At 46.7% G+C, this 22,129-nt stretch overlaps 1 protein-coding gene and 1 pseudogene across 1 annotated transcript; both read right to left on the bottom strand.

Moving 5' to 3' along the window:
- LOC121563296 overlaps positions 1-8,409 on the bottom strand; it is a 31,847-nt pseudogene extending 23,438 nt beyond the window's left edge.
- A 255-nt stretch (positions 8,410-8,664) lies between these two features.
- On the bottom strand, positions 8,665-11,943 carry LOC123488408. Its single transcript, XM_045219328.1, has 4 exons — positions 10,627-11,943; positions 10,132-10,385; positions 9,702-9,789; positions 8,665-9,293 (listed from the first exon to the last, which is right to left on the bottom strand). The coding sequence occupies exons 1-4, from the start codon at positions 11,882-11,884 to the stop codon at positions 9,109-9,111; spliced, it is 1,785 nt and encodes a 594-aa protein (XP_045075263.1). The 5' UTR covers positions 11,885-11,943; the 3' UTR covers positions 8,665-9,108.
- Between the last annotated feature and the right edge of the window lie 10,186 nt (positions 11,944-22,129).

The raw sequence follows: 22,129 nt of genomic DNA, 5'->3' as shown, positions 1-22,129 counted from the left end.
AGAAAGAAAAAAAACATTTCACACCCACAGGGCGACAGAGTAACCCAGTGTAGTCCCTTAATTCTAGACCCACAAATGGTCGATCAGCTGGAAAGCTATCCCGTGAAGGATTAGGAAAAATAAGAGGTAGCTAATCCCTTATTCAATCCTATACAAAAAATGCCAAATACATTTTATGCTGATGAACTACACACAAAGTTACATGAACAAAGTTACATGAATTGTCAAAAATATTAGACAAACCCACAAATCACTCTAAGACCCACTTAGATTACCACATACACACAACAAAGAAAAGGTAGGCAATATCCTACCGTCACTGAGAAACCAAGAATTGTTTCATTTCCTGTGTAGACATAGTTTGGATTAGCCTATTCACTGGATTAATAAATCTACCTAGTCTAGTCCGAACACCCTCACCCAAAAACCTAGCAGGAATGTCACGGACAGCACCAACCGTGCTCAAAGGTCTAACCTCAGGTTGGGGAGTACTACAGATCAGCATATCCGGAGCCAGCACACTTTCAATTTCCGACTCAACACTAGTAGTGTCAGACGACTGATCAGAATCCTGGTAAATTGTCACAGACCAGACTGACAAAGCATCTTCAACCAAGTTAACAACATCAGGCACAGCACCATCCCAGCTGAGTGGAGTTTCACTATCAGAATTCTTGTAGGCTTTGGGGATCTCAGCCCCGAAACCTGAAGGATCTGGAGAAGGTCTGTATGGAGGAGCGGGCCAAAATCCCTGCTGCAGTGTGTGCAAACCTGGTCAAGACCTACAGGAAACGTATGATATCTGTAATTGCAAACAAAGGTTTCTGTACCAAATAATAAGTTCTGCTTTTCTGATGTATCAAATACTTATGTCATGCAATAAAATGCAAATTAATTACTTAAAAATCATACAATGTGATTTTCTGGATTTTTGTTTTACATTCCGTCTCTCACAGTTGAAGTGTACGTATGATAAAAATTAGTGCCTTAGACCACTGCGCCACTCAAAGGGTGCCAGCTTTGCAACCCATCTCTGCTCGCATGCATCGTCTCGGCTTTGTAAGAATATATTTGAGTGGATTGTTGTCGGTCCACACAGTAAACTTATGCCCTCGCAGCCAATGGCTGAATTTATCATGAATGGCCCATTTCATGGCTAGAAATTCCAGCCGGTGAGCAGGATACTTGGATTGTGCATGATTAAGAGATTTCCTAGCAAAAGCTATCGGCCTGGCTATGTCCTACCCATCTTGCACTTGTGATAGTACAGCTCCCAAACCACTAGTAGATGCATCCACGGAAAGTAGAAATGGCTGAGAAAAATCTGGATGAACCAGCAGTGCCTGGTCAACTAGTGCTGATTTCAAAGCTTCAAAAGCGAGTCGACATTCGGCAGTCCAGTCTGCAGCAGTGAGCATGCGAGGGGGACCAGGCCTCTTCCTACCCTTGCCTCTCCTAGGCTTCTTCTGACCTGTAGTTAGCTGAAACAATGGCCTAGCAACCATGGAACAATTCTCAATGTAGTGCTGATAGTATACTACCATACCAAGGAAATAACCTATTTTGATAGGAGACGGTGTGACACCATCAGCTTCCATTATCTCACTCTCGGTCACATTCAATATGGTTTGAACTTTAGCAGGGTCAGTGGCTACACCCTCCTGAGATATGATGTGGCACAAAAACTTTACAGACCTCCTCAGAAACTTGCACTTAGACGGAGACAGTTTAAGGTTGTGCTCCTGCAACCGCTGAAAAACCATCTCAAGTCTCTGCAGACTGTCTTCCTCCGTCTTAGCAAAAACCATCAGATCATCCAAGTAACAAAGGAGACTTAGAACGTTTTGGTCACCAAAGATGGTCAGCATCATTCTCATAAAAGTAGACGGGCTGTTGCAGAGGCCCTGAGGTAACTGATTGTACTCGTGCAGACCTAAAGGGGAGGAAAAGGCAGTGTATTTCTTGTCCTCTTCATGCAGAGGCAGGTTGTAATACCCTGACCTCAAATCCATTGTGCTGAAGAAGGCATTACCTCCCAGCGCGGCCAGTACATCAGCCTGATGAGGCAGGGGATGAGCATCCTTTACTGTGCGGGCATTTAACCACCTGAAGTCAGTACATAGGCGCAAGTCCCCATTCTTTTTCCATACCAGCACCAATGGTGAGGCATTCTCGCTGCTGAATTTTCTGACGATTTCCTTTTCCTCCATATCATCCAGTGCTTCCCTGAGTTTTTGGTAATGAGCTGGAGACAGCCTACGATAAGGTCATCGAAATGGGCGGTCATCAGTCAGCCGTATGCGAAGGCAGAACTCCTTTGCCTCGCCACAATCTAGGCTATGTCTAGAGAACACTGTGTCATACTTCCCAATTAAGTTGACAATTTTATCTTTCCAGAACTGTGAAACTGGACACTCCTCAACAGACAGGCCTTGAAGTCCAAGATTCCTCAGTGTACTGTTGCCATTATCTACACTGCCACCAACTGAACTCTTAGCTGTCAGACTGCCATGTGATCTGTCACATTGAGCCTTTGCCACATTCTGATGAGCTGCTTGCTGCTTGACATCATTAAAATACTCCAATGCAATGCAAGGGTACACATCCGCCACTTTAGCATTTCGTCTCAGGGTAACTGGCGATGTTGTTGGATTCACAATCTTCACAGGGAGCCATCCATCCCCCCACAGAGGCGTAACTACTCTCCCCACTAGTATGTGTCGATTCACACAACGAGACGTGCTGGGCTCGACAACAACAGTACTGCCCACAGAGAGTTTTGTCTTTGGGGGTAGGCGGCCCCACACCAGATGCTCACTCATGGGTTAGAGCGTTACTGCTCTCTTCAACTTAATGGTGCCCACTTTATCTGGGATGGAGTCTCCTCTCTCCAGATTTGACATCACACTGGCTAGAGGAACCTGGTGTACCCGCCACCCGCCAGTAGCTGTCATTTGATTTGAACTGTCTAATCAGAGACTTCAACACATTAGTGCCCACAATGAATTCATCAACCTGCCCATCAACAATAAGCACTGGGACTACATAACAGAAGCCATAAAGTTGAATTTTTAAGTCACACATGCCCACTGGGCTAGTTTGTTCCCACCACAACCCACCAGGATGATGTCTGAAGGAGCTAGAAAGTTCCCCTCTACCACTCCTGCCTCCCTCAACCGAGGTACAATATCTGCGCGCAGATTAGTAGCCATGGACCCACTATCTAACATCCCCCTTCAGCTCAACTTTATCCTGTACTAGCACAGTGGTGTAAAACAAACTGTCATTCTGATTGTGTTCTGAAAAATGACTGTGTTGTTCTTGGGTACTGACTCACAAAAGTAAGAATAAACAGATTGGATATCATCATCAGTGGAGGAAAAATAAGAACGCCCCACATTGCCCTCCTCAGAACGGAGGCTTTCTAGTTTTCCTGAGACCTGCCAGTCTATCCACATCCAGGGTTCTGTCGCTGCCCAGCCTCACTACAGTCAAAGCTCATGTGGACCGGAAAAAAGCACTTGACGCACAGCTGGTGCATCTGACAGTGAGCTTTGGTCCAGTGATTAGTGCTTCCACAGACAGCACACTCATGCTTACGTTTGTGGAACTGTTTACTGGGCCCTCTACATTTAACATGTTTAAGTCATTTAGCAGACGCTCTTATCCAGAGCGACTTACAGTTAGTGCATACGTTACTTGTTTTTTTCATACACCCCGTGGGAATCGAACCCACAACCCTGGCGTTGCATACACCATGCTCTACGAACTGAGCCGGCCATTCCCTCCACTACCCTAGGCGACGCTGGTCCAATTGTGCGCCGCCCCATGGGTCTCCCGGTCGCGGCCGGCTACGACAGAGCCTGGATTCAAACCAGGATCTCCAGTCCCCCAGGACTGTGTTGTGTTACCTGCTTGAACAGCTAATCATGGCTACCAGGACTATTTGCACTGCCCCCCCACCCCATCCTTTTACGCTGCTGCTACTCTGTTAATTATTTATGCATAGTCACTTTAACTCTACCCACATGTACATATTACTTCAACTACCTCAACTAGCCGGTGCCCCCGCACATTGACTCTGCACCGGTACCCCCCTGTATATATAGTCTCCCTACTGTTATTTTATTTTACTCCTGCTCTTTTTTTCTCAACACTTTTTTTGTTGTTGTTTTATTTTTACTTTTTTGTTTTTAAAATTTGATTTGATTTGATTTGAAATGTATTTTGACTGTTCGAATTACGTTGGTAACCAGTTTATAATAGCAATAAGGCACCTCTGGGGTTTGTGGTATAGGGCCAATATACCACGGCTAAGGGATGTATCGAGGCACTCCGCGTTGCATCGTGCTTAAGAACAGCCCCTAGACGTGGTATATTGGCCATATACCAAACCCCCTCGGGCCTTATTGCTTAAATATAGATGTACTGTACAGCACTAAGACAGCCATGACATTATTTGGAGAGACCACAAAGACTTATAGAGAAGCTATATAATTGATAGACTAAATCCAATAGACTGAGTCAAATACCTTTATACCTGGTTACATTTACATTTTAGTCATTTAGCAGACGCTCTTATCCAGAGCGACTTACAGTTAGTGAATACATATTACATATATTTTTTTTTTATACTGGCCCCCCGTGGGAATCGACCCCACAACCCTGGCGTTGCAAACGCCATGCTCTATCAACTAAGCTACATCCCTGCCGGCCATTCCCTCCCCTACCCTGGACGACGCTGGGCCAATTGTGCGCCGCCCCATGGGTCTCCCGGTCGCGGCCGGCTGCGACAGAGCCTGGATTCGAACCAGGATCTAGTGGCACAGTTAGCACTGCGATGCAGTGCCTTAGACCACTGCGCCACTCAGGAGATGAGTGAGATTACAATTAAATGTAGTTCACTATGAAATGACCTGTGCCTCGGGTTGCAAAATTACAGTTACTTTCCCAAAATTCCCAGAAATCCCTGTTGGAAGATTCCAGAAATCAGAACGGAATAAGCAGAAAATCTGGAATCCGAAAAAAAGAAGGAAAAAAAAGAAACCCTACTGGTGACCTTTGACCTAGCTGGATGACCTTTACTTGGGTGTCAAACCTGGGGGGAAGGCCAAAGTGCAGGATCCAGTTGAGTCTGGCACCAAGTAGGACCACAACATCAGACTGGAGCAGAGCTCTGCAGTCCCCACCAAGACCATAGAACCAGGAGGATAGGAAGAGGAGGAGGAGGATAGGAAGAGAGGAGGAGGAGGATAGGAAGAGAGGAGGAGGAGAGCAGGGACAAAACAAAATGTAATGAAAAGAGGCTAGTTATAGGAGTAGTGTAGTTGTTTGATTGACACCAGTTTACATTGACATGACCTGGCCAGGAGAGACTAGTTATAGATAGGGATTTCAGGAGTTTCCTGGTCCGTTCAAATGGTCAGGGAAATTCTTGGTCCTACTTATACAGTCAATGGTCTGTACATGAATATGATGCCAGCTGAAAGAAGGAGAGGCTGACCTGGAGCGGGCAGCAGCAACACAGTTGGGGTGATCGTCAGGCAGCACCCCTTTACCCATGGGGGTGGGCAGGAAGGGCAGGTCACACCCCTCCACCAGCTCCTTCAGAGCCCCCTCTGCTCTTCAATGGGCTGCACCTGCAGAGGGACACAGACAGAGGGCACTGCCACACGGATTTCAACAGACTGGCCTTCACAACTGGGATGCATTCAGCTGAGCAAAACGTTGTGCAACGTTCAGATAGAAATATAGCATGTAGAACGAACGTGCCTCTCGGACAAGTAGAATGAGAAATCATGTAGACAACATTTGTCGACTGAACGTGGCCCAGTTTTCAACTGAACCGTGGTACAGTGCTATATGTGTTACAGTGCGTCTCAGCTGGCTATTGATCTCTCTTGGACAGACGCACGTAACATAACTGGAAGTAGCGTCTGTCAACAGACTGGGATGTGACAACTTTGTTCCGGTACGCTGATTTTTCACCACTAATCATTTGGACAAATCCCGATTCCGCAGGTGCTCGCATCTTTTCAATTTCAGAACGGGAGGGGACATTTGGCCCATAAACTTGCCTGAAACTTGCAGAGAGTTTCCGTTTAGGGGTGTGGAGAGTTCGCAAGTGGCTTTAGTATCTTTCTCTTAACATCTCCCCAGACCTTATCCAAGTATCTGACGCAATTATGCAAGATTTTAGTTCTGTTTCCCCCAGATTATCTGGCTATTAAAAAAGCAATGCCTACCTTTGCCAATGATGAGTAAAGGCCGTTTGGCTCCATTCAGGACCGTCAGTGCTTCTGTGATCGCCATATGGTCAGCCATACTCACAGGAAGAGGTGGACTACAGGGCACCTCTCTGACAAAGGAAATAATAAATAATAGGTCAAACATTAAAACATTAAACATGTTACCTAGCAACTTTATTGCATATGTAAATAAACCATGAAGGTCTATCGAGGCTTATTGCTATTCTCTGATGAGAATATTTTGATATAGTGCTATATTTTCTAAGTAATTTAATTTCTGGTTCACTTCAGACGTTAAAAGGTATAACAAGATAAAATAAAAATGACTACGGTGATGTGAATTCAGAGGTATACATATTCAACAGTAACACATTAGTATACATTTTAAATGGATGAAAGACAGTGATGGCCACTAACATGGCTCTGCTCCTGTCCAATTTAGCATTGACCATGTCCCCAGATATGTCTACGTATATAGCACCTGGACGTCTATACATGCTAGTGCGTGCTGCCTTAGACAGACCAAACACCCTTCCATTCAGATCAATTAAGGCTGTGCTGTGCTCTTATGAAGCAGTTAAGGTACCTTGCTAAGCTGGAAAATTAGAGGTCAGAAAACAGACAATTGCAGGTGATACCAAATGATATGAAGAGGACTACACAGAGGGAGTCAGAGTAGACTGTATACCTTCTCTACCACTGAGGAGATCATATCCAGACTGCTAGACTTAGCAGAGAACTTACTGTACAATCTGCATGCCTCCACCTGACAGAGAAAGAGGACCACAAATAACAAATGATTTCCTCTTTCAGCAATTAAACTGCTAGGGCCAGTTTCCCAGACAGAGATTCTCTATTGAGTTTGCTTTTTAGGCCATGACTAGGCTTAATCTGTGTCCTGGGAAACAACCCCCTAATGTTCAAAAGTCAGAAATATCATGGTTGAATCGGTACCTGTGGAAACTCTTGAAACGCCCCAGTGGTCTCTTGGTTTTGATCGGAGGAGCCTCCAATAACAATCACAGGCCTACAGAGAGAGAGGTATCACACAATGACATCAACTGACAATCTGAGATAGTTTGGAGTCCTCAGATCATTTTTTGCAGTGTGCGGATAGCATCCCTTCTTTTGAAAGGACCACTGAACATGAGTAGTAGGGTCTTCTGTTTGTGGAGTTCTAGCATACCAGCAGTTCATGTTAGTGTTGGCCATTCCACCAAGTGCATGGATGAGTCCCGGTCCAGACACAACCAGACACGCACCTGGACTGGAGAGGAACAGACAGACAGAGGGAAAGACAGGCAGACAGGCAGACAGACACACAAAGGGTCAGACAGACAGGCAGACATAATTAGCAATGCAAAAAAGGTATGGAACTGACCTTCACACACTACACGCTCCTGTAGTCTATGTACGGGTAGTTAATATCACATGATTTGGGGAGAGCTGGTTTAGTAATAAAAAGGTGGCTTATGGCTTGTTCATTGCGCAATCCCACATACTTGATTCCTGAGGCTTGAGCTGCCATAGCTACTTCAATGACTGGAACACCAACTATTCCAAACATATATTCTACATTCTGTAGAGAGATACATGTAGATACAGTATATTTACATTTTTTTTTTACATTTTTAGTCATTTAGCAGACGCTCTTATCCAGAGCGACTTACAGTTAGTGAGTGCATACATTTTCATACTGAATTGTATATGAATTGTTACAATGTAGTTTAGATTTTCTTTACATTGACACACACATTGGCATGCATCAACAAGGGTGTTAACATATACTATTCCACATAAACATCTAAATGTTTTTCTACAACAATATTAATAGTTAGCTATACCAGTGCAATGACCTATGGCACACTTTCACAACTCGTAGTGCTACATTCTCACTGCCAAGGACATGATCAGCGACTAATATATTATTAGCAACACGGTTACACAGTATAACAGTGTTTTATATATATTTCACACACTTCACCTGAGCTTTTAGTGCCTCTGCAATGAGCTGAGCCCCAGTCACATCTTCCATTATTATTGTCGAGAAATCTGTTCAAAGTGCAAACGCGGTTAGCAATGATTTCTTGGACTTGTTGTTCAGTAGCTTATAAATCATGTTTAGATCTCTTGCAAATCATTAGTTTTTGTCTGCTTTCCAGCATGCATTACGTGAGAAGCTTTTTCTTCTTCAGTGGGGTTAATAGGCAGTTGGCATCCAACGTTATGGTGCATTACTGCCCCCTATTGTACAGAAGTGTGGACATGAGCCGTGCAATAGCAGTCATGAATATTTAATAAACTAGTAGCATTTTTATTTTTTTATTGCAAGAAATACATAATAAGCCCTCATTATGTGTTTATAAATGCACTTTACTTAACACTTAACTCAATTAAGTCATTATGAGTGTATGACAGTATTAAAAAAAAAAATGCACTCACTAACTGTAAGTCGCTCTGGATAAGAGCTTCTGCTAAATGACTAAAATGTAAAATGTAAATGACTTGAGTGTATGCATTATAGATATAGGCTTCATAGAAAGTGTTACAAATGTTCTCCTGTCATCTTATAGGAGATGCATTCATGGATTTAGTTATGGCTTGAGAATGTGACTGGTCTACGGAGTTCTCCTTTATCTCTGTCTTTATATGTGACAACAACTTTTCTGTATTATGTGTATTTTCACAATCAATAATCATAAACGGTACATCACTATGAATACTTTTGACTATGTGGTTTGAAGTACTTTACCGTTATCTTGCACATACATGAAGACTACTATAGACAGAAAACAATGCAGTAATGTTTTATTAAATAGGCTCTGATTAAAATATCATATTAATAAAATCAGGCATTTGGCTAATTCTTCTTCCCAGAAGCTCCTCTGAATGGTTTGGAGATGGCTCTGGAGAGAGCGTGTAACACCCTGACTATGAGATGGCGTTTACGGGACTGGGACTCCTGGGGAGCAGGGGCTAGTGTGGTTGTCAGGTCCTCCTTGGGAGGGGGAGTAGATGGAACCTCTGGAACCTCACACTCAGCGTCTGTCATAAGAACATTTCATAATCAGAAAATGAATGTGTGTGTTTGTGTCTGTCCGTCTGCCTGTCCGTCTGCCTGTCCGTCTGCCTGTCTGTCCGTCTGCCTGTCTGCCTGTCTGTCTGCCTGTCCGTCTGTCTGCCTGTCTGTCCGTCTGTCTGCCTGTCCGTCTGCCTGTCCGTCTGCCTGTCTGTCTGTCTGTCTATCTGCCTGCCTGCCTGTCCGTCTGCCTGTTTGCCTGTCTTTCTGTCTGCCTGTCTGTCTGTCTGTCTGTCTGCCCGTCCGTCTGCCTGTCAGTCTGCCTGTCTGTCTGCATGTCTGTCCGTCGGTCTGCCTGTATCTGTTGTCACTGTTTTAACAAGCTTGTCATAGGGTGATACATCAATATGACATTATCGATGCTTATCACTTACCCTGTGAAATATGAGTCTCTCTGAGACGTTTGGTAGGCAGTGCATCCTGTTCAGGGTGTCTCTTCGGTTCCCCTTTTGTCTTTAACAGCTGTTGACAAAACACATCAGGACAACTGAGCCTGTGTAAAATACAGAGTGTGCATCCCAAAAGGCACCCTATTCGCTACGTAAGGCACTACTTTTGACAAGGGCCCAGAGAGCTCTGGTAAAAAGTAGTGCACTATATAGGGAATAGGGTGCCATTTGGGACATAGCCATTGACTCTCTCACATGTGTATTAGGATTGCATTACAGCGTCCTCACTCAACCTCCTAAAGACAATGACAACAGTTTTGTTCTAATGCTGAGAGACAATAGGGGTGTAGTGAATCTGTAGGGTAAATTACAGCCCTGCCTTACAGAGGTAATCTCAAAACACAGAGCACCCTACCTTAATCATGATCTTTGGAAACGTATGCATTTTCGGTAGGAAACGGCACTTCCTGTTCTTCTTAGTCTCTTCCCCTCTGGCAGAGGGAAGGCGGGCCATGCCGTCAGCCTTTACATCAGCCGGGCTAAGGCTCCTGGCAGGGAATTCCTCAGTAGCATTAAGGTCAGCTACAACACCATGAGTGATGTCACTTGTTGCATTGCTGGTGTCTGAGTGAGAAGAGCACGCTAGTGTGACCGACCTGTGTACAATAACTGGGAGAAGAGGACGCAGCCATTGAAGTCAGTCACTGAATCCCAAATGGCATTGTCTTCACTTTATAGTGCACTACTTTTGACCAGAACCCCATAGGGTCTGGTCAAAAGTAGTGCACTAAATATGGAAGAAGGTACCATTTTGGACACAACCAGTGAATTTCACATCATAAAACGCAATGTATTGAGCATCATGTTACAATTAAGTCCTATGCAGATGAAAATAGGTCATTTCACTTACCATCCTCCATTGTAGACTTGGACACATAAGTCAGGCTGTCCATCACCACGTCTGTCATCAACTTGATGACCTGATCCAAAACTATTTCAGCCGATGGTGGCATAGGCCTTCCCATACACTGCCCCAGGAGTCTCCTAACAGAAGTCTGGGCAAAGTTGTAAATGAGCTCTGAGGCATCGTCCTTTGACAGCTTCCTCAGGGCTGGTTTAGGCAGCGCTGGTTGAGAGAGGCTTCTGTGGCCAACCATGGATTGAAGCTGGCGGTTTATGGTTATCTCCTGAATGAGACCATGGACCTTTGCAATCAGGTTGCCAGACGCACCTTGAAGGGCTTCAATTGACAGGAGCCTACCCAGATTTTCTTCTGCTGAAGTCATCTCTGGGTCGTCCGTCTTCATTGTGTCCATTATAGTTTTCACTATGATATTGGTGTCAGATATGTTTATTTCTTGTTGGCTCACAAGCGTTGACCGTGAACCTGTCTCATCCATTGCGATAGAGGTATGGGATTCTGTCCTTGTGATCTCATCGGCAGCGCTCATGTCAGGCAACTGGTCAAGGCTCTCCAGTACAGAGTCTAACATGTTAGTGGCAATCAGACACTCCTCACTTGCAATCTGCCCAACAGATGAACTCTCAGAGTTGGCCACTCTACACTTGATCACATTTAGGATCAAGCTGAGCGTCTTCTTTGCAGTTTTGCTAAAGCCTTCTTGGCTGACTGCCACTGTTACGTCTTTTAGAGCCACAAGAGGTTTGCAACTTTCACTCAATCCACTGCCATGGAGAGGAGAGGCTCTCTTCAAACTGTTGTTGCTCACAACTGACATACTCCTGGTGGGCAGAGTGACATCCTCACTGCATGTGTCAATTACATGGTGGTCTGTTGAAGAGCCACTCGAAGACAGAAGGGTTTTAGACCATTTAGCCAAACAGACTTTTGACAAAGGCTTCTCACTTCTCACAGACGGAGGGCGGCTCCTGTCCTCAACAAGAGCAGTGTCAGCGGACTTAGAACGTCTGAGTGTCTCCACAGGGGTGGAGTCCAGCACATATTTGGCTGTGGTGACTGACACTGGTGGAAAAGAGAAAAATATGTTCAGTCTATCCTTTACTCTGTGGTACATGGTTTGAGCAGCATCCAATAAGTTGTCAAAGACAACTCTTGGTTTGAGCTGGAACTCCAGCTTTTTCTCTCCTAGTGGGAAGGAGTCTGCGTCGTCCACAGTGTACTGGGATACACTTTCAAGGTCTTGCATGATAATATTTAATATATCTTCGGCTTGTGATGTCACGAGAGGCTGTGTCCTGGAGGGACGTTACATCCCCCTGAGGTGGCTGCAAACCCAGACAGCTATGGCTCCATCTGCTGGTATGGTCGGGAACTCCACCCCTCTATGGCCAATCTTCCCACGCAGCTGAAACAAATGAGGAGCTGATGAGCTGAAGGTTTGGGGGGGTGAAGAGACACAGTCTCCAACCTGGGCTCTCTGGAGGACAAGAGTGCTGCACGTCCCCTTCCATGAGGAATATAAGGATTTGGAGATACTTACCTTTGGGAAATACTCACCTTTGGATATATGCACCTGTGGAAATACGTGAGAGACATTTGGAAGGACTTTTTGCTGGGTTGGCCACTAGCTGCAACGTGGACTACAGTAAGGCTGGGGAAAAGTTATCTGAGCGAGTGAGAATTATGATTTTGGATGTGGAAGAGACATCCCTGAACTGTTAACCCTTAAAGAGCCACAAGAGAACAGAATTTTGTTATATTTTCGTTAATTTCCCAAGACCTATAATAAAATCCTTGTTTTGTTTGAACCTTGTCTCCTTGCACTACTTGAGCAATCCCGCTGAAAGCTGTGTAGCCTCTCGTGACGTCACAGATGGTGGAGAATACGGGCACGCTCAAGCGTTAATAGTGCATGTCAGAGGAGGATACCGAAGGTTTGATCACCCAGTTTTCCAAGTTGGCCGTAGGCTCCCCGCCGACTGAAATGGAGGACATATTGAAAGCCCTTGTTGCTGGCCAGCAAGCCCAGATGCAAGCAAACGTGGCTCTCTTGGAGGAGCAAAAGAAAGCCAACCTTCTGAAGGCAGAGGAATTGCAGTTGCAGAGACAGAGGGTGGTCCAAAATACCCGCCCAATAAAGGCAAGTGACTTTATATCTAAGATGGGAGCTACCGATGACATTGAGGCATACCTGCATGCATTTGAGGCCACGGCCACTAGGGAAGCCTGGCCCAAGCAACAGTGGGTTGGTCTGTTAGCCCCCTTTCTAACCGGGGAATCGCTGAATGCTGTCCGGGACCTGGGCCCTGACCAGGTTACTGACTATGATGCCCTGAAGTCTGAGATCCTCAGCAGATATGGACTCACAAAGTTTGGTATGGCCCAGCGCTTTCACAGCTGGACCTTCCAACCAGACCAACCTCCTCGGGCGCAGATGCATGAACTTGTCCGAATCGCAAGGAAATGGCTGGATCCGCAGAGGAATACAGCAGCGGCGGTGGTGGAGGCCGTTGTGGTGGATCGTTACCTACGCGCCCTGCCTTATGAGGCAAAACGGTTCATCAGTCAACAGGCCTTGACCACGGCTGATCTGACCGTGGAAGCTGTGGAAAAGTACCAGGCCACAGCGGAGATGCTGAATGCTTCCCGAAAAGACCCCAGGAGGGCGGCCCCACCACAAATGGGAAGAACCCGTCCAAAGGACCCCAAGGTCTCGAACCCAGCCACGTCAGGACTTATCCCGGCTCCAGGGGGAGCCAGAAACCAGGCGGGTCCAAGAAGAGTACACCAGGAGGGGGAAACTCGACAGTGTTACCGGTGTGGGGAGATGGGACATATCTCCTGGCAGTGTGGGAAACCAGCCGATGAACCTATGCCCACTGCGGAGTCCTCCAGCTCAGCACCCACACACCGTTTTGCCTCGCTCTTGGGAGTCGTAGATGGCGGCCCAGATCGACCCCCCACCTGCCCGGTAACTGTGAATCACCATGATGTGGAGGCCTTACTGGATTCTGGTAGCCGGGCCACCCTGGTGCGTAAGGATTTGGTGGGCCCAACGTGTCTGACCCCGGGAAAAGTCCTCCCAGTTTCCTGTGTCCATGGGGACACCAGAGAATACCCCATTACTGAACTTACAATGACCAGCACACGGGGAACCATACACACGACGGCGGGGGTGGTTGATTCCCTCCCCGTCCCTGTCCTAATTGGACGAGACTGCCCAGCCTTTTACCCACTCTGGAGAGAGTCTCAGGAGAGGATAACCCGAGTACCTCGGAAACGGAGAGGCAAGACTCATCCTGGGAAGGCTCCGGTGCAATCCTCCGAGTTACTCACTCCCGCCCGGGCTCGGATAGGGATGGCAGGTGCCCAGACCGACACAGAGACGGAGCTACAGAATCTGGACAAAGAACTGTCTGGTCTGAAGGGGACCGCTGAGAGGTATCGTTTGTTAAAGCAACAGTTAGACATGAAGACAGAAGAGTTAGATATCCTCCAGGCTAAACTCCAACAGAGCTCCTTCCATAAGCAACAGGAGGAGCTGGAGAGGCTGCGCAGGACCATCGAGGAGTGTGAGGAGACCCTGCGCAGTAGTAAGGAGGTCCAGAAGAAGGCAGAGGAGAAGTACAAGGTGTTGGAGAACAAGATGAAGAATGCGGAGGCAGAGAGAGAGAAGGAACTGAAAGCTGCTCAACAGAAGCTAAACTCTGCTAAAAACAAGGCTGATGCGTTCAGTAAGAAACTCAAGGAGAGACAACAGGAGGCTGAGTCCCTGGTCCTAGAGGTGGAGGAGTTGAAGAGAGAGCAGGCTGGCAAGCACCACGGCAATGCGGACGCCCTCTCCCGGCGTGATGCCTTCTTCGCTGCCTTTACCCCGACGAGGACGTCGGTCCCGAGGAGGGGGATGTGTGATGTCACGAGAGGCTGTGTCCTGGAGGGACGTTACATCCCCCTGAGGTGGCTGCAAACCCAGACAGCTATGGCTCCATCTGCTGGTATGGTCGGGAACTCCACCCCTCTATGGCCAATCTTCCCACGCAGCTGAAACAAATGAGGAGCTGATGAGCTGAAGGTTTGGGGGGTGAAGAGACACAGTCTCCAACCTGGGCTCTCTGGAGGACAAGAGTGCTGCACGTCCCCTTCCATGAGGAATATAAGGATTTGGAGATACTTACCTTTGGGAAATACTCACCTTTGGATATATGCACCTGTGGAAATACGTGAGAGACATTTGGAAGGACTTTTTGCTGGGTTGGCCACTAGCTGCAACGTGGACTACAGTAAGGCTGGGGAAAAGTTATCTGAGCGAGTGAGAATTATGATTTTGGATGTGGAAGAGACATCCCTGAACTGTTAACCCTTAAAGAGCCACAAGAGAACAGAATTTTGTTATATTTTCGTTAATTTCCCAAAGACCTATAATAAAATCCTTGTTTTGTTTGAACCTTGTCTCCTTGCACTACTTGAGCAATCCCGCTGAAAGCTGTGTAGCCTCTCGTGACGTCACAGGCTGTAGAAACCGCATGGTGTGAGAAGGTGGTGCTAGGCATGCTCTGTAGCAAAGAATGGCTGGCTTTGCTAGCAGCTCTGAGAATGGTCTCACTCACAATGTGTTTGGCCTTAGCTCGGAACTCAGCACTGTGAAAGCTCTGGATGGAAATGTTAGAGGTTCTGCTGGCTGCACTAAGAGATCGCGTGAGTGTGGCAATCTCAGCTGACGTCACATCAGTCGAAATGGTGAGGTCCTCCAATTTCGAAATTATCGAGTCCAACTTCTGGTTGAAGTCGAAGGATGAATTTAACGTGCTCTCCCCAACGGAAGCGGAGCAGTCTTCCTTTGAAGTGTCCACCCTCAGCACCGAGATGACCTGTTTGATTAACCCTTTAGTGCAGGTGTCGAGGGTGAGCTGGTGGGCTGAGGCTGAGGACTTAGAAGGGGTCTTACTGTCTGTCTTCTGTACAGGAGACACTGCCAAAGTGGCCTCAGTTACAGGAGATTCCTGCAGAGTGGCCTCAGTTACAAGTAGTCCAGTTGCAGAAAGCTCGATTTGCACAGGAGTATTTTTTCCCTCAGTGAGATGGTGGGAGGTGAACAGCTTCCTTAGTTTGTCCAGGGTTTTGGTATAAATCTTCTGGGAACCTGAACTCACTTCCACCCAGAACATTTTGCGACCTGATTTCGTACGCATGGAGGCCTTATTGACCTCAGATACCTCATGCAGGTCGGAAATAATTCCACCAAAGAGATCAGAGGATGCCTCCTCAATATTCTCTGAGGAAACATGGACAGATAGGATTTCCGACAGTTTCCCACAAGTGTCGGTTTTATCCAGCGCAGCAGTATATGTCACAGCTGCATCCTGAATGACCTGAGTGATGCATTGCTCAGCTTTGACAATATACTCCTCCACTGGTTGACCATGGAGGATGTCAACTTTATCATTAGGGAGCTCCTTCTGAATACTCACATTCTCCTCTGATGGACATGGGTTGTTGAAGATAATGCTCTCAGTGACCATCTTAGAGGAGGCGAGAGATGAGTCGAGAAGCAGAGATCTGTATATTGTCGAGGTGGACATCTCTGGGTGCTTTATCACAGCAGCCTCCTCCAAAATGGCCGACGGGCCCTGGAGGATGTCAGAGATATCCATGTCCTCAATGGTCTCTACCAGAGACGATAGTAGGTCTCTGGCTGCCAGGTTGGTAGGTCTCTGGTTCTCGAGCTCTGTTTTGATTGCTTGACAGGCAGTTGCCAGAGCAACAACAGAGCAAGAACACAACTGCTTCAAGGTGGAGTCAGAAAAAGATGATGACAGATCTGTCATGGACATGGTGGAGAGTTGACTCTAAGAGACAAATGGGCTGAGTTTGACAGACACCTGTCTGACCAAGTCCTCAGCAAGAGCTCTCATATCTATTGCTCCACTAGCTGAGTTGTGGGAGCAGGCACTCTGTGGCCTTGACGGGTTCCTGTTATCCAAAAATCCTGTTATCCAAAAAACCCTCAAGTACAAGATCCACAACATCGGATGACACTTCTGTAACTCTGTTGTCGGACAGAAATGTACTTGGATGAATGATGCCTGCATTTACAGTCCAGTCGCAAATGGAGTTGTTGGACTGACTCTGGACTAGTGGAACTAGACAGGTTTCACTTGGGCCATTTTAAGCAGAACTGATCTTAAGACCTTTGACTTGGAAATGTTCAGCAGTGGGTCGTTGTTGGACAGTCTGGTGGATGGTCTGCTAGCCGATCTGTGAACCACTAGGCTTTGTATTTCTGCCGAAATGGCAGTTAGAAAATAGGTCAAGGGGCTGGTCGCTCTCCCCTCATTTCCTCCGTTGGCTTTAGCCTTGATGATGCTATCTATGATGATGACTATGACCTGTCCAGCCAGAGGACCCAAGATGGCCTCAAGCTCCCTCTCTAACTCAAGGGGAGACTTGTGGCCGAGCGCAATATGCTCTATGGCATGGGAATACATCTTAGAAGTCGCCATGCTTAGCATCTCTTGGGCAAACTGTTGACTTGCTGAGATACTTCCAGTCAGCAGAACTAGAGTTCCCTGACTGACACTTCGCATTAGCTCAGCCAATCTGGAGTTGAGAAGGTTTATAACCAACTCGACAATACCCATCATAAACGTGCCGTCCGTTGACATTTTGCTAGGTCTGTATTTCTCCTGTCTACTCCGTTTGGGCAGCGGTACGATGTCACCCTGCGACTGGCCGCTCTGGACCATGTCGAAGACAGAGTCCTCAGAGATGCCAAACACAGATCTCAGTGGTGCTGAGTGTGGTCTGTGTCTCATCTCTCTATCGCCACCCTCAGGTGAGGAGACATATCGCTCTTCGTTCTCACTCAGCAAAGACGTCATGGACCTGCAGAATGCACAACAGAAATGAATAGTATATGGTAACAAAATAAAAAATATGATCCAAGAATTTGTGACACAAACTCAACCTTGTTATTGTTATTCAAAGGAAGCATTGTGAACCATCTCAAACCACACTCAGACCAAGCATTAACATTCAGAGTAAACGTTTTAGAGTGGTTGTGTAGTATCTAAGTAGTATTTCTCACTAAGTGGATCTGGAATGGATATTTGTACCTATAACAGGAAATACCTGCAAAAAGAGGAGGGGATAGAGGTAGGTATCTGTGAGAGGAGGGGATAGGGCTAGATACCTGTGAGAGGAGGGGATAGGGCTAGGTACCTGTGAGAGGAGGGGATAGGGCTAGGTACCTGTGAGAGGAGGGGATAGGGCTAGGTACCTGTGAGAGGAGGGGATAGGGCTAGGTACCTGTGAAAGGAGGGGATAGGGCTAAGTACCTTTGAGAGGCGTGGATAGGGGTAGGTACCTGTGAGAGGAGGGGATAGGGCTAGGTACCTGTGAGAGGCGTGGATAGGGGTAGGTACCTGTGAGAGGAGAGGATAAGGCTAGGTACCTTTGAGAGGCGTGGATAGGGGTAGGTACCTGTTAGAGGCATGGATAGGGCTAGGTACCTGTGAGAGGTGTGGATAGGGCTAGGTACCTGTGAGAGGTGTGGATAAGGCTAGGTACCTGTGAGAGGCGTGGATAGGGCTAGGTACCTGTGAGAGGCAGGGATAGGGCTAGGTACCTGTGAGGGGCGTGGATAGGGCTAGGTACCTGTGAGAGGAGGGGATAGGGCTAGGTACCTGTGAGAGGAGGGGATAGGGCTAGGTACCTGTGAGAGGAGGGGAAAGGCGTGGGAGTGCGTGTGCTGTAGGCTGTTCTGGCGCTGGTGCACCTGCTGTGTCCTCCACTACAGCTGAATCTGACGCTGCGGCCAAGAGAGGTCACCTCTCCTGCCTCATTACTTCCTGATCCAGAAGAGCTTGGCGAATCAGAGAGCTCTATCTGTATGGTGAGGTCAAGGGCGGGAACAACCACAGTGGATGTAGACTCCATCACCCATGCTACAATATCCATGCACTTGGCACTAAACTCATGTCTGCTCATCTGCAATGTTAAAAGACCATACAGAGTTAGTTTGTTAAAGGGGCTGCACTGATATAAAACGTAGAACCATTTACTCAAGCTAGTCAATTAAAGCAGTGGTTCAGGATTAAAGGTCCTGCAGGATTTCCACAAATGAATGTTTGGTCCATTTTACCATCATTAACTACTTTAGAGGTGACTATAACTCACCCCGGCACGCATATTCTCACTCAGCAGATTCCAATGGCTGAAAAGTAAATAAATGCAAGTACACAATGAACCACATGACATTACCTCTATTATTTTAAACTACGTTATGGATGGACATTACCTCTATTATCTTAGATTACGTTATGGATGGACATTACCTCTATTATCTTAGACTACGTTATGGATGGACCTCTATGGAACTAGGCCACACCTAGACATCCCTGATTGATTATTTGGTCCGTTGAGTCCTTTGTATTGGCCCGAGACTACGGGAGACTCTCAATCTCCTCGCCTCCTTCTCAAAACCCAATGGATGAGAAGTTCAGAAGGGCGGGACCTCTGGCTTTCTCATCCAATGGGTTTTGAGAAGAGAGGACACGAGGAGTATGCAATTGAGATAGGGAACATATCTAGGGGATGCATGGGGAAGCCAAAGAGCAACTTACTCGTCCTTCATGTCCTGCACAAAGGTGTGTAGGTCTGGGTAGCTTCTCTTTCCCCTGCTGAGGGTGAGGCTGGTCACAGTAGTGAATGTCACCACTGCATCCTGATGGCGACAACAGAAAGCAGAGTTAGGCTGGAATTCAATTTTGCGTCATTAAAACACAAAATATCTCAATGAAATGTCATACATGTATTAGAAAAATACATCATACCTCATGTGACTGAGATGGGATGGCAACAGCCTCGTCCAACTCACTCTCTCCTTCAACCTCCTGCGACTGAGATGGGATGGCAACAGCCTCGTCCAACTCACTCTCTCCTTCATCCTCCTGCGACTCAGATGGGATGGCAACAGCCTCGTCCAACTCACTCCCTCCTTCAACCTCCTGTGACTGAGATGGGATGGCAACAGCTTCGTCCAACTCACTCTCTCCTTCAACCTCCTGTGACTGAGTTGGGGTATCTGTCTCTAGAACAGCCTCGTCCAACTTGGTTAGTCTCTCAGCCTCTCTGTGATCTTTATGGGATCTAGATAGAGAAAAGGGAATCTCTCTTAGGTCACTGCTATAATGTGAGTGTGAGGATGTGTTCCAATTATAGAATTAGTATCATATAATTAGAATCATTCTAGAATTAGAATAGAATCACTCAAATTCTATGGCTCCAATACTCTTGAGATGACTCGGCCTATCCAGAGGCAAATATTTAGAGAATTCTGCCAACTTTTAAAAGGACTCAATGTTAGCGCCTTAGAGCCTTTCATTTATCCTTTCATTATAAGTAAATTCTAATTATAGATGTTCAGTTACATAGCATTGTTTAAAATGTCAACACTGCCCATGGGGAGCCAGCTGTCATATGGATATCTACTGTGTCATGTAATGTATACATAAACTCAGCAAAAAAAGAAAACGTCCCCTTTTCAGGATCTTTCAAAGATAATTTGTAAAAATTCAAATAACTTCACAGATCTTCATTGTAAAGGGTTTAAACACTGTTTCCCATGCTAGTCCCCTGTAGCTCAGTTGGTAGAGCATGGCGCTTGCAACGCCAGGGTTGTGGGTTTGTTTCCCACGGGGGGCGAGTATGAAAATGTATGCGCTCACTAACTGTAAGTCGCTCTGGATAAGAGTGTCTGCTAAATGACTAAAATGTAAAATGTTGTTCAATGAATTGAACCATAAACAATTAATGAACATGCACCTGTGGAACGGTCATTAAGACACTAACAGCTTACAGACGGTAGTTATGAAAACTTAGGACCCTAAAGAGGCCTTTCTACTGACTCTGAAAAACACCAAAAGAAAAATGCCCAGGGTCCCTGCTCATCTGCGTGAACGTGCCTTAGGCATGCTGCAAGGAGGCATGAGGACTGCAGATGTGGCCAGGGCAATAAATTGCAATGTCCGTACTGTGAGACGCCTAAGACAGCGCTATAGGGAGACAGGACGGACAGCTGATCGTCCTCGTAGTGGCAGACCACGTGTAACAGCACCTGCACAGGATCGGAACATCCGAACATCACACCTGCGGGACAGGTACAGGATGGCAACAACAACTGCCCGAGTTACACCAGGAACGCACAATCCCTCCATCAGTGCTCAGACTGTCCGTAATAGGCTGAGAGAGGCTGGACTGAGGGCTTGTAGGCCTGTTGTAAGGCAAGTCCTCACCAGACATCACCGGCAACAACGTCGCCTATGGGCACAAACACACCGTCGCTGGACCAGACAGGACTGGCTAAAAAAGTGCTCTTCACTGACGAGTCGCGGTTTTGTCTCACCAGGGGTGATGGTCGGATTCGTGTTTATCGTCGAAGGAATGAGCGATACACCGAGGCCTGTACTCTGGAGCGGGATCGATTTGGAGGTGGATGGTCCGTCATGGTCTTGGGCGGTGTGTCACAGCATCATCGGACTGAGCTTGTTGTCATTGCAGGAAATCTCAACGCTGTGCGTTACAGGGAAGACATCCTCCTCCCTCATGTGGTACCCTTCCTGCAGGCTCATCCTAACATGACCCTCCAGCATGACAATACCACCAGCCATACTGCTCGTTCTGTGCGTTATTTCCTGCAAGACAGGAATGTCAGTGTTCTGCCATGAAGAGCCTGGATCTGTTGGATCGGAGGGTGAGGGCTAGGATTTAGCCATTCCCCCCAGAAATGTCTGGGAACTTGCAGGTGCCTTGGTGGAAGAGTGGGGTAACATCTCACAGCAAGAACTGGCAAATCTGGTGCAGTCCATGAGGAGGAGATGCACTGCAGTACTTAATGCAGCTGGTGGCCACACCAGATACTGTTACTTTTGATTTTGACCCCCCTTTGTTCTGTTGGTCACACGTCTGTGGAACTTGTTCAGTTTATGTCTCAGTTGTTGAATCTTGTTATGTTCATACAAATATTTACACGTTAAGTTTGCTGAAAATAAACGCAGTTGACAGTGAGAGGACGTTTCTTTTTTGCTGAGTTTATATCTCAATGTCCCAACTCTCTAAATACATGGCTCTGGGCCTACCTCTCCATAGGCGGTGACCTTTGACCTACTACTGAATCTGTAGGCCTATGTGATCCTGTAACCAGTCATAAATGTGTCATTAGTGTAAATCACTTACCTGACTTCCTTCATAACATCAGCTTCATTGATGGGGTCATCCAGGTCTATGAGGGTGAGGTCATTCCCACTGACCTCTGACCTCTGAAAGACAGCACAAAGTCATGTTTAGATGTCACCTACTGTTTCGCCTTTTGCCGTGTTCAAAACAACTGGGAAATCTCTGACTTCCGACTTCAGCGCGTTCAAGACAACTGGGAAATAGGGAAAAAAATCTCAGACTGGGAAAAATCGTTTTGAACAGTCATCCAACTCGGAAT

The sequence above is a fragment of the Coregonus clupeaformis genome, unplaced genomic scaffold (assembly GCF_020615455.1).
Source record: "Coregonus clupeaformis isolate EN_2021a unplaced genomic scaffold, ASM2061545v1 scaf2275, whole genome shotgun sequence".
In the NCBI taxonomy this organism is placed as follows: Eukaryota; Metazoa; Chordata; class Actinopteri; order Salmoniformes; family Salmonidae; genus Coregonus; species Coregonus clupeaformis.
Note: the sequence above shows the minus strand (reverse complement) of the source record. Positions and strands in the feature narration are given on the sequence as shown.